General features: G+C 43.3%; 1 protein-coding gene across 21 annotated transcripts in view; it reads left to right on the top strand.

Annotated features, from left to right (window-relative positions):
• Positions 1-13255, top strand: part of PNPLA6 (patatin like domain 6, lysophospholipase) — a 142445-nt gene that overhangs the window by 43104 nt on the left and 86086 nt on the right. For all 21 annotated transcript variants that reach the window (XR_015732800.1, XR_015732799.1, XR_004594812.3 and 18 more), the window contains 4 exons: positions 194-341; positions 742-825; positions 913-1019; positions 1224-1415. Coding sequence is in view for 18 of the 21 variants with exons in the window: in XM_087888516.1 (XP_087744642.1) it covers positions 194-341; positions 742-825; positions 913-1019; positions 1224-1415 (531 nt within the window). In the remaining 3 variants the exon portion in view is untranslated. The remainder of the gene's footprint in view (positions 1-193; positions 342-741; positions 826-912; positions 1020-1223; positions 1416-13255) is intronic.

Raw genomic sequence — 13255 nt, 5'->3', positions numbered from 1 at the left:
CTCTGACTAAATTAAACCTTGCCCTCTTAACGTGGGAATTGACAGTAGCCTTTGAGCATGTGAAGAATTCACTTTCCTCACTGCTGATTAATCATAGAGGGTGCGTTTCCCAGCACAAGTAATTTGGGCAAGAGAACTGCTCTGTGCTTCCCACCTTCTTGTGTAATGGATGTGGTGTGTTTCCCATCCCCAGGAAATGCAGCCATTGAGGCTTTTTCCCCAGTCGAGTCACCCCTCACGCACAAGTCCTGTCTGGCACAGCAAACGCATAATTAGTGCTTCCTCTATTGAGGACACAAAGGATAGTACTGGAAGGCAACCAGATGCCTCTAAAGATCAAGGTAAGTTGTCTGCCCTAGGAGCAAAACCTGGCATTTGCTACAAGGTGTGAGTTGAGTTTGGCCTCCAGTGCAATCCATTTCATTCTGTCTCTTGCCTTGACTCGCTTACGAAGTATGACTTCAATTTCTTCTGTCTAGTGATGTCCTCTAATAATAATATTGCAGAAGTAATGCCCCAGATGCTACTACTAGAAACTAAGATCAGATCAACCCAGAGTATAAAACCTCAGTTGTCTTCAGCCACCAACTAAGTATTTTCACTGTTCTTTTCTGCCAGAGGTTTCCTTGGGTACAGTTTTGCATTCCTTATGCAAGTATTGCTTATGGATTCCTTCCAAGGTATGGGAAAGTCAAATGTTCACATTTATACTGTATGAATGACAGCCTTGTATACTTTTAGGTGATCCCTTGAAATCAGGTTTATTAGAACCCCCTGTTCCTCCTCTGTTGAGCCGTTGTATTTCCATGCCAGTTGACATTTCAGGTATGTCTCTTTTTGGCCCATTCTCCCACTTTGTTTGATTCTTTGGGTAATCCAGTTGATTATCTCTATGCTCTCTTTCTCACTCAGGAATTCCGAAGGGCCCACGGTCTGACTTTGATATGGCCTATGAGCGAGGCCGCATCTCAGTTTCTCTTCAGGAAAACAGTACAGTTGCATTGGATGGCTTTGCTCGAGTAAGTTTTTGCCAAGGGGGATGGGAGCATGTCAGCTTTGATATTTGTCATTTTCTTATAGGTTTTTAGATACAATTAGAAGGGATAGAAGTGAGGCTGCCTTTTGGAAAGGAGATATACCTGCCTTTGTGAAATCTTTCCTGTAGCCAATCTCTTGCTTTTTAGGCCTTCATGAGTTGCTTCTACCTTTTCTATTTTTAACAGTCAGCTTCCCAAGACTCCCGCGAACAAAAGTCTGTGACAGTGGAAGAACAGCCATCAGGCATCTACCATTACAACTATTGTGAGGATGATTCAGCAACTGGCAATTGCCCATTTGGACCATACCAGGGCCGCCAGACCAGTGCCATTTTTGAGGCTGCCAAACGGGAACTGATCAAACTCATGAAAATTGAGGTAGAGTGATACAAGAAGAGTTTTCTGGTAATCAGTGGCTCGGGAGGGGAGGGTTCTCCCTTGCTATTCTCTTCATTTCTCAGCTAGTTCAGAAGCTGGCGGTGTTCAGTGCTTGGGTCGTCTTTACTTCCTTCTCAACAGGAAGGGACCTTGAAGTTCTAGTCCAACTGTCTATCCACAGCAGGAGATCCTAAAGCATTCTGGACAAATGATTGTCCAGTCTCTGCTTCAAAACCTCCAGTTATAGAGCACCCACAACTTCCAGGAGCAAGTTGTTCCATCGATTAATTGTTCTCACTGTTAGGAAATTTCTCATTAGTTCTAGGTTGGAACTCTTTATATGATCTTCCATCCATTACTTGTCTTGCCCTCTGGTGCTTTGAAGAATAAGTTGACTCCCATTTCTCTGTGACAGCCCCTCAAGTACTGGAAGACTGCTACATACTACCCCAGTCCTTCTCTTTGTTAGACTAGACATACCTAGTTCCCTCGCTTGTTCATCATATGATTTAGCCTCTCTATTCCCTTAATCATCCTTGTTGTTCTTCTCTGCACTCTTTCTAGGGTCATAACATCTATTTTGTATAAACATTTTCTATGAGCCAGAGCAAAACAAAACAGAGCTGTCCTTTACTTCCAAATCCTTTTCAGTTATCATGGCCCAGAATATTTTTCATGGCATTTCAAGACAACACTTTGATTGTGCCAGTGCTCTGCTTTGTTTATGAGTTTTATGGACAAGAGAATTTACAATCCTGTCCTCCTTTTGTCCTCTCCTCACCAGTTTTGATATTTTTCTTCCATTCATTGTAAGAAAACTTTCCTTTTAACTAAAAGTGCTAGGAGTCCTTTTGAAACCATCTTCAGTTTTACTGCACTTTGTACTCTACAATATTCGTAAGGTTTGTCTTGCAAGAGTCCTATTTAGTCTTAATCCCTTTTTTTCATAAAAGGACAATGGAGGTCAAGAGGTAATAGTTGTTCCGAGACATATAGAAATTGCTTCAGAATGCTGCTTTGTGATGGTTATTGTATGCTGGGAGTAGAGTTATAAAGCAGTGTGTGTATTTGTGCAGGTCATTTACAGAGATATGGAATCGTACTCTAATGCATGAACTCCTTACTTGCTCATAGAGTGTGCAAAGTTTCTGTATGGAAAACTTCTATAAAGGTAATGCCATGCAGAAGCTTCTATATTACAAGTAGTCCTCACTTAACAACCTCAAATGGGACTGTCAGCTCTGACATGGTGACATGGTTGTTAAACAAGTTAAACAAGATATCACATGACTGATACTTGCAATTTTATTGCTGGCTTCTCCACTCTAATTGTCAGAAGCGTGCAAATGGTAATCGCATGACTGCGGGACACTGCAGTGATCATAAGTGTACAAATCTCAATCTTGTAACTTAGTGAATGATGCAACAATCATAAGTGTGAGGAATGCTTGTATAGTTATGTTTTCAGCATCTCCGTAACTTTGATCACTCACTCCTTTGACTTGACTTCCGTACCGCCACACCTCGTTGCAGGGAGGCGGAACCGACAAGGTGGTTCCGCCCCAGGCGCCTGATGGATCTGGATAGGTTCCTGATGGAGCTTGGGCCATTCCCTGAGGCTCTGGCACGCGACTCGCCTGAAAAACTGGTGGCTGCCTGGGATAGGGCGGCCGCTGGAGCTTTGGACCGTGTCGTGCCTTTGCGGCCTCTGACCCAGTGCCGATCCCAGGTGGCTCCCTGGTTCTCTGAGTAGCTGAGGGAGATGAAGCACCGGAAAAGACGCCTGGAGAGCGACTGGAGGGCCAGCCGCTCCGAATCTGACCGAACACTGGTGAGGTCTCATATTAAGATCTACCTAGTGGCGATAAGAGCGGCAAAATCTAACTATTTTTCCGCTTTTATCGGATCTGCAGAGAACTGCCCAGCAGCCCTGTTTAGGGTGACCCGCTCCCTCCTTCATCTGGGAGCAAGGGAAGACCCCTTGCAGGGCAGGGTTGAGGATTTTGTGCAATTCCTGCATGACAAAGTCACTCAGATTCGGGAAGGCCTGGACTCAGATTGGGTAGATCCAGATGGGGTGACGGAGGTGGGTCTTGTGAATGTTATCTGGGAGGGGTTTGACCCTGTGACTCCCGAGGACGTGGACAGGATTCTGGGTAGGCTTAGCACTGCCACATGTTTATTGGACCCATGTCCCTCCTGGTTGGTGCTGGCCTCCTGGGCGGTTACACGAGGCTGGCTCCAGGGGATTATTAATGCTTCTTTGAGTGAGAGTTTCTTCCCTACCTCTCTGAAAGAGGCGGTGGTGAAGTCCCTCCTCAAGAAGCCTTCCCTGGACCTGGCTGTACTAGCGAACTATTGTCCAGTCTCCAACCTTCGCTTTGTTGCGAAGGTTGTTGAGAGTGTGGTGGCGCGACAACTTCCCCAGTACTTTTTACTTTTACTTTTATTTAATTTGTATGCCACCCTTCTCCCGAAGGACTCAGGGCGGTGAACAGCCAACAATAAAATACATACATACAAAACTTAAAAAACAGAACTAAAATCGAATTAAATAATTTGGCCCAGACAGATTAAAACCCCAATCTATTTAAAACAGATTTAAAATTTGAGAATTAAAAGATATTAAAAATATTAAAATATTAAAATTGTTTAAAAATTGTTTAAAAAGAGGGAGAAAGTTAGGCCAGGCGCACCTGGTGAAATAAAAAGGTCTTTAGAGCGCGGCGGAAGGTGCGCAGATCCGGGATCCTCCGTATCTCCGGGGGGAGCTCGTTCCAGATAGTAGGTGCCCCCACAGAGAAGGCTCTCCCCCTGGGGGCCGCCAGTCGACATTGTTTAGCCAATGGCACCTGGAGGAGCCCCTCTCTAAGAGAGCGTACCGGCCGGTGGGAGGCTATTGGTGGTAGTAGGCGGTCCCGCAAGTACCCAGGTCCTGAGCCATGGAGCGCTTTAAAGGTGGTAACCAAAACCTTGAAGCACACCCGGAAGACCACCGGGAGCCAGTGCAGCTCGCGCAGGAGGGGTGTTACATGGGAGCGCCATGTCGCATTTCTCTGTTCCTACAGCAGAGACTGCTGGAATTGCCAACTCTAAGCAATGTGATCACATGCTTTACAATCTCATTCATTAGTGACAGAAATTCCAAACCAAATTACCATGGGACCATTGTTAAGCAAGGACTACCTATACTGCAAATGAATTCTAGTACTAGTAAATTACCTGTTCTCCATAGTGGTGGAGATAGTATCCAGGAATGGGTTGTCCTTGTCTGTTCAGTTGATTGGACTGAGTCTGTCAAAGTTGTAATGTCCCACCTTTGTTGCTAGAGCTTCCCAGCTTTTGACTCAGTCCTTCAGCCTGGACAGACATGTCGAAAGGTTTCTCTTCTGACTAGGATTATTCCTGGATGCTTCTTCACTACTAAATAGGAACTTGTCTGGACATTTCTTCCAAGTAGGAAGAACATTGTGAGTTTAAGCAGCAGACTCCCATTTGTGATAGAGTCACTGGAGACTTCCCAACGGTGAGGGCTTTGGCTCCAGCCGTTGGAGGGGCGTCTCTGCTGTCAGGCTAGTGACAGTCTCCTGTCAGTTAGCCATTCTGCTGTCTGTTGAGCTGCAGGTGCTTCAGACATGCTGTGGAGTCTCGTGCTCCCATTTAATTGCAGCAGGGATAGTTGGACAGAGGAGCTCCGCACTCCCAGTTGTCAGCGGGGAAACGAGGTTTGTGGAGTTTCACGCTCCTGCATTGGGCGAGTCGGGTGGCCATTTCAAAACCAGAATAGTTATTGCACCGCCCAGCGATTCAAAGGAACTTAGTGGTGGAGTTCCGCACTCCCATTTGCCAACCTGCATGTCTGGCAGTCGCCCAGTACTCCCCACCGCATTAGGCAACGGTGATTTGGAGAGAATTGTGTTTTTTTCCCCGAAAATTTTTTTTTTTATTTTTTTTTTAAACATAAAACATAAAATACATCTTTTTACAACAAGGGTTTGGTCCGGCATAAAATGAGTACAATTATTCACATTCCCTCAATCAATTTTGTTCCAAATTTTATCCATTTACATCTTTAAAAAAAAAGAAAAGAGAAAAAAAATATTATTCTAAACATTTATCATTCTACTATTACACCCAAAATTCTAAACAATAAGCACTGTTCTAAATCTTTATCATTTTAACAATCAATATTTCATATATATTCCTTAATTCTAAGACCCATTACCTCAAATCTATATTTTACTTCTCTTAAATGACATCTAATATCCATAATCTTGACAAAAAGTATTTTCCTCCTCTCTTAAAGTCATTTCATAAACAATCAACATTTCCTTCTATAGTTTGTTACTTCCACAATACTTTATTTTATTTACTTCAAGTTTATTCTCATATTTTATTGAATCTAATTTTTAACTGGTTCATAGTTTAAATATCTATTTCCCAGCTGTATTTTCCAATACTCCTGTCTGTATTTATTTAAACTGGTTCACAGTTTAGCTACTATTCTCCAGTAAAATCTCTTCCACTTCCTCCTAAATTTATTTTTTAGCTGGTTCGCGTCTTAATCAGCTGCTTTCCAGCAATGCTTTCCTCCACTCCTTACCTTAATTATTTTAGCTGGTTCACAGTACAATTTTAACTGCACACCAACCTTCTCCTTAACTCCTAAATCTATTATAAAACTGGTTCACAACTCAAGTAGTTGCCTTCCAGCAATGCTTTCCTCCACTCCTACCCCTATTTTTAACTGGTTCACAACTTTATTTCAATTGATCCCCAGGTATAGTCTCCTCCACTCCTAACTTTTTATTTTTGGCTAGTTCACAGTTTTGCTTTAACTGTTACCCAGCGTATGCTTTCCTCCACTCCTAACTCAGTATTTTGGCTGGTTCACAGCTTTGCTTTAACTGTTTTCCAGCACATGCTTTCCTCCACTCCTAATTCTTATTTTTATTTTTAACTGGTTCCCAGTTTACTTTAACTGTTCTCCAGTATGATGCTTTCCTCCACTTCTACCTTATTTGTAAAACTGGGTCGCAGCATTGCTTTCACTAATCTCCAGAATCATGCTTTCCTCCATTCCTAAATTCATTTATTTAACTAATTCATAACATTTATCTCTTATTCAGTTGTTAGCTCCAAATTACTTCGGAGTGTGTTACCAATATTATTTTCCAGTCTATTCTCCTCCACATCTCTTACCAATTTAAGATAAAAGTATATTTCAATAAATATCTTATCGCCTATTCTCTCTTAAGTTTTCTCCCATTCCATGCTTATTTCTTAGGAAATAAGGAAATAGGAAACATTTTGAAACACTTTAAGATCAATTTTTTATGGTTCTTAATTCTATAAATAATTCTTTTTAACATCCAACGCCTTTTAAGGTAAACATTTTCTTCCAAATTATTAAATCTGTAGGTAGTGCTAGTTAAAATTCAAAATTTAAAAAGGCATTGGAACATCCAAAAAACATGTTTTTCTTCAATCATTTATGCTCTTATTTCTTAATCAAATTGTTTATATATTTATATGAGAATAATAATAGAAAAAAGGAGAGAGTAATAGCAATAATAATAATTACAATAAAAGAAATGCAAAAAAATAACACTAAAAAAGAAAAAGGAAAAAGGAAGAGAGTAGAAATATAACAAAAGAAGTCAAATGGATTAAAAAAGAAAATAGAGTGGGGAAAAGAAACAAAGAGAAAGATACTAAAAGAAAGAAATAGAGAGCATAGAGAAGGGGGAAAAAAGTATCTCCTAGCATTATTCAACCACCCAGAAACTGTTACATTAATTTAAATCAAAATATAATATTTTGTTGTCTTGTTACATAATATATTCCATTATTCCTTTCTCCAGTCTGTCCAAATATGTATCTTTTCCATTTCAATGTCATCAAAGTTATGAGTTCTACAAAGTTAATTCTGAAGCTATTCCATATATGGTATCATCATGTCCTTCTATTGCCGCACCCTTCTTTTGTTGCCACATTTATTAGTTCAGTTTTCATTGTTCCATTTAATTTCTTCTTTCTAATCTTCAATAAATCCACCAGTGAACAGATTATGTATCCTAAGTCAAGTTCTCTGAATCTTTTCCTCAGAATAGTCAAGTTTAAATAACAAGCAACAAAGTTTCTCTTTTCAAATAACAAGCAGCCTGGAATTTACACTTTCACTTTTCAGCTGGCAACCATTTTATCCGTTTCCGTTTGTCTTTTTCCTTTGCTTTTGAAGACTTAATTATTTCCTCTTCTCCTTCCTCTCTCCCAAACATAGTCCAATCTCATTTATCCACCAAAAAGTAAAGAAAAAATATATCCAGATAGTCAAACATTTCCAAAAAGTCAGTAATTTATGTTATCCATCAACAGGTCTTTTATCTTTGGGCCCCAATAGTTCTCAGCCGCTGTAAAGGCTGGGGCAGACTAATTGTAATTCAGCGTTTGTGGGCAGTTCCTGCCTGGGTTGATGTCCACTCACCCGGCATGCAAACTCCCAGCTCCACTCTCCGCTTCTCCTCTTCTCCTCCTGCACATTCTTGTATCCTGGTTGCCACAGTCTCAGGGCAGCCGCCATGGCCGCCATTCCACTGCCGCCAGCACAGAGGGCAAGCCTCCGGCTCCGAGGAACCTGCCCGTTCCTCTCAGCCATCCGAGGGGTCCCTCTCTATCCCCCTGTCCCTACAGGACAGGGTAGGTCCAAAGACCTACCGGCGGGGGCTTGGCAGACAGAGTTTTCGCGGGGCTCCGAAGAGCCCACTAATTCCCCGTCTGTATCCCCACGGCGCAAACCGGAAGTCCTGATTTGGAGAGAATTGTTGAGATCCGTAGTTCTTTGCGATTCTTGAAACTTCAGCATTTCAAAAGGAACCTTTTATTGAAAGAGAGTGATTGCAGGACAAAGGAAGGCAGAATCTAAAGTCCCCCTCAGGCAATACAGTTAGGATAAAGTAGTTAGAAACCCCTCTTCTCAGTCCGAGGTTGAATGAGCCAACCCACAGGTGCGAAAATGTTGTTAGAATGGCCTGAGAAAGAGATAAGCTATTCCCAGGCTTGTCTTTCAGGAAGCTTCAGGGCTGAGACAAAACACATGGCCCCCTTATTACATTCCCCCAAAGGTAAATCAAGCTTAGGGCACATAGGTGCCAGGATAAAGGCTATAAAGTAGGGTGATACAGGATGTATGGGAAATAGGAAGAGAGCAATAAGCTAATCAATCTATCCAGGCCCCCTCCCCACAGGAATGGCAGTTTCATGATACGGATATGGCATGCTGCCCCCCTTAAAAAAAGGGGAAATCCACCTGTAAAGAAACAGAAAGAAAAATATAACCGTGAGTTAGTTGGGTTTTTTAGGGTATTTCAAGTGGAATTTTTTCAGTAATTTGGGGACTCTGACATGTTTTTTAGCTATGCTCTTGTTCTGGGAGGCGGGTAAATGCTTCCAGGCTACCAGGTATTGCGTGGAGCCGTGATGTGTGCGGGACTCTAGGATTTCTTTAATCTCAAAATGCTGTCCCCCTTCACCATAACAGGCATAGGAGGGGTGGCTGCTGGTGGCCTTAGAGGGGAGGTAATTTCTGGTTTCAGTAAGCTGCAGTGAAACACTGAGTGGACTTATCTAAGTCCAGTGAGTGGACTTAGGGAGTAGTAACTCTACTGTTACTGGATTGATGACTGGTGATAGGGAAAGGTTCTATGAATTTGGGTCCCAATTTCTTTGAGGGTTCTAGGGACTGTAGGAATTTAGTGGATAAATAGATCTTATCTCCTATTTTGAAAAGCTTTGTGTCAGTTTGAGCTTTAAAGGCAGCCCTAGCCTCACGTAGTGCCAGTTTTACTACTGGCCACATGTTTTGCAGGTTTTGTATCCACTCCTTAATGAAGGGTATGGTTGGTTCTTCTACTGGTAGTTCTGGCATTTGGGTGAAATCTTGACCTGTTGCCACTCGAAATGGGGTGTACACTACTTCTGCAAAAGCCAGGAGGTCAGTCTAGTTATCTTGCTGATAGTTAATAAAGCATCTTAAGTATTGTTCTAGAACGCCATTGGTTCTCTCTGCTGATCAATTACTGGCTGGATCGTGGGAGGAGCTTAAGCCCTGGGCGGTCCCCAGTACGCTGAGGAATGCCCTCCAGAACTTTGAAGTTAATTGGACCCCCCAGTCAGATATTATCCTTTGCAAGGGCCCATGTAGTTGGTAGATTTGTTGTAGAAACGTTTTGGCAAGTGCCTTGGCTGTGGGGATTTTATCCCTTTTTGGCAAGGGATAAAATGGGACTGTTTGGAAAACAGGTCCGTTACAACCCAAATGACAGTATTCCCCCCCACCCCCACTTTCTGGCAGCTCAACAATAAAACCCATAGAGATCTCTCTCCAGGGTGCTGAAGGCTCAACTACTGTCTATAAGAGTCCAGGGGTTTTTCCCTGTCTTCTTTTTGCTGCTGCGCAGATGGGGCAGCTAGTCACGTAGCTTTCTATGTCTTTTTTTGAGGGATGGCCACTAGAACTGACGTTTGATGAGGTGCAGAGTTTTCACAAGGCCAAAGTGGCCAGTAGCTTGGAGTCGTGGCACACTTTCATGAGAGGAAGTTTCTGGCTGGCAGGGACATACAGTTTCCCTCCCATCCAAGCCAAGTCATCTTTAAGGAAGCAGGTGTTTTTGTGAGCTTGGAACCATTCATCATTAAGCAGGGCTTGCTTAAATGCTTGAGTGGTGGCATTGTCCGTGGGGAGGTCTTGTTTGGCTTGCGCTCTTGTTATCACCTTGGCTCCCAGCTGGGAGGCTGGGAGCAGGGGTTTGATTACTTAGGATTTTTTGCTATTGTATTGTGGTTTTCTAGATAGTGCATCTGTCAAAAGGTTTTTCCCCCCAGAAAAATATTTGAGGGTGAAATCAAATTGTTTGAAGTATTGAGCCCAGCATACTTGTTTTGGGGAGAGTTTCCGTGGGGTCTTAAGGGCCTCCAGGTTTTTGTGATCAGTCCAAACTTCAAAAGGGATTTTATTTCCCTCTAGGAAGTGTCTCCAAGTGAGGACAGCCCAACGCACCGCATATGCCTCCCTTTCCCAGAGAGCCCATCTCTGTTCAGTGTTGGTTAATTTTTTAGATGTGTATGCACAGGGCTGGAGTTGGTCCTGCTCATTTTCTTGGAGTAAAATGGTGCCAACGGCCACATTACTGGCATCTGCTTGTATGATAAAAGGTTTTTCTGGGTCTGGGTATTTTAGGATGGGCTCGGCTGAGAACAGTCGTTTCAATTTATCGAATGCCACTTGGCATTCCATGGTCCAGTTTAGGGGGTGTTTGGGTTTTGGCTTGTCTCCCCTCTTTTCCTTTTCAAAAGATTAGTTATGGGCAAACGCTGGGATAAATTGGTGGTAGAAATTTGCAAACCCCAGGAAGCTTTGCACTTGTGTGCGGGGAGGGGCCCAATCGATCACTGCTTGCACTTTCTGTGGGTCCATCCCCATGTCCTCATGGGATATCTGGTATCCCAGGTAGTCTATTTTTTCTTGGTGGAATTCGCATTTAGAAAGTTTTGCGTAAAGCTTTGCTGCATGGAGTTTATTTAGGATCTCCCAGATCAGTTTCATTTTTCGTTTTGATGTATATTAAAATGTCATCTAAGTACACCAAACCCCCTTTGTATAGGTGCTCATGGAGCACCTCGTATATTAGTTGCATGAAGACAACGGGGGCGCCTTGTAGTCCAAATGGGAGCACTTTGAATTGGTAGCATCCCAAAGGCGTGTTAAAAGCAATTTTCCATTTGTCCCCTTCCCTAATTCTGATTCAGTAATAAGTCTCCCTCAAGTCCAGTTTTGAAAAGATTTTTCCTTTAGAGAGGTGGGCTAACATATCTTTCATGAGGGGAAGGGGGTACACATTCTCTACACTTACAGTGTTTAAATTTCTATAGTCCACACGTAGGCGCAAGGATCCATCTTTTTTCTCTCAGAATAGCACTGGGGCAGCGATTTTTGGTCGGGTTGGTTCAATGAACCCCCTCGACAGGTTTTTATCTATGAAAGCTCTCAGTTCCTCGAGTTCCCTGGGTGACATGCTATACATCTTGGGTTTTGATAGTTTAGCCCCTGGGAGAATTTCAATAGCACAGTCTGTGGGACGGTGCGTGTGGGGGAAACTCGTCAGAGCCTTCTTCGCTGAAGACTTCAGCTAGGTCTTTGTACTCCTTAGGGATGCCCTGGGTTGATGTGGCCCTTACAACCAGGGTGGATAAAAATCAATGATTTTTTTAAAAAAAATCAAAAAAATCAGATTTTTTTGATTTAAATCGGATTTTTTGATTTAAATCAGATTTTTTTAATTTTTATCGAATTTATTTTAATAAAAAACTTTTGGGGTAAAAATCTATCGTAAGATAGCTTTCTATTTAAGATACATAAATAATTTAGTTTGTTCAGCATGAAATGGAGCTTAGTTATGTAGCATAAGGCTGTATATTCTGCAACACTGGGACTATCGGTGATTCAACAGTGGGTCAAAGGAGTAGCAGAGATGAAACGGTTGAAGTTCTGCAGCTCGATTGCGTCGACATTGTGGAGGGTCACCATCCACCGGGAAGCTGCCCCTTCCAGGGCTAAGATGATGACTCAGACCCGGGTGCACTGGGTTTGGAGATCCTGCCCATACTCTTACATGTAGGTGAGGACGTGCTTCAGGAAGAACCCCAACTGCTGTGGGTCACCATCATACTTCACTCCAAGGAGGGTGGGGTTCCTCTCCAGTTGCGGGGCTCTGGGTTGGCCGGGGACTTTCGCAGGGGCCTGCGCTGCGCAGGGCAGGTTTGCCAGGATGGCTGCTGCTCCCATTTGGTCGGTGGCTGCCGGATCTGGAGTGGTGGCCTTCCCTCCTCTCGGGCGACAGTCCAATTCTCCTGTGCGCTGCTTGGTGAGTCTAAGCCTGGGCATTCAAAGCATCTGATTGGCCAGAAACTGAGTTGGAAAATCTTTGGCCATGCCGCTTTCTGCCGGCCAAGCCTCAGTTTTTTCAACTCAGTTGGCGTAGAGAGACATAGCTGAGTTGTTCTGAGTGGAAAAATTACAATAATTACCAGAAATATTACAATTAAATATTGGATTGTTGGCAATTCATTTTGGAGCTTGCTGGGGAGCCGTAGAGAGCGCGCCTTGGTGTAGGCGACACAGGCGGCCAGGTGAAGGTGATCTTGGTGCCGGAGCTTATTTCCTAACAGAAACAACGATTGGTATTTCCAGCAGGCCGCCCCAATTGGAAGCACCGCAGGACCACAGAAAGACCGAGGCTTCGGTCTATCGTGAGTGGGGGCAGCCGGTCAGAGTGCAGAGGAGCTGTGTTGTTGGTTCCGCACTGTTTGGAGGCATTGTCGCATTCTGTGACCATGTTTGTCAGTTTCATGTGTGCAGATAGTTTTGGTGATTTGAAAGAAAGTGCAGAGAAACCATATTGTTGGATTTGCACGAAATTGGCTGGGCAGCTGCTGCGAAGTCTTACTTGCCCATTTTCAAACCATTTTACCAGTTTTGAGGGCTATTTTTCTCTGCTGAGACTTGGAGCTTTATTCCCTTGTAGGACAGCAGCTCAAAGTGGGAGTGTGATCCCAGGTTTGGAATTATTATATTGTTATTAGCAGTCTCCTGATTGCAGCAACAAGAAAAAATGGTGGAGCGTTCTGGCTCACACAGTGGTGATTCAGCCAGTTTTTCCCCCTTAAGGAGATCAGGGGCTTCTGATCCTAGGGGCACTTGATCTGCTTAAAATGCCTGTTACCAGAGCCTTGGTAGTACAGTGGTCTAAAGCACCCTGTTATTAAGACCAGCTGCCTGCAAT

The sequence above is a fragment of the Pantherophis guttatus genome, chromosome 2 (genome assembly GCF_059756535.1).
Source record: "Pantherophis guttatus breed Tessera chromosome 2, ASM5975653v1, whole genome shotgun sequence".
In the NCBI taxonomy this organism is placed as follows: Eukaryota; Metazoa; Chordata; class Lepidosauria; order Squamata; family Colubridae; genus Pantherophis; species Pantherophis guttatus.
This window is presented reverse-complemented; position numbering and strand designations above follow the sequence as displayed.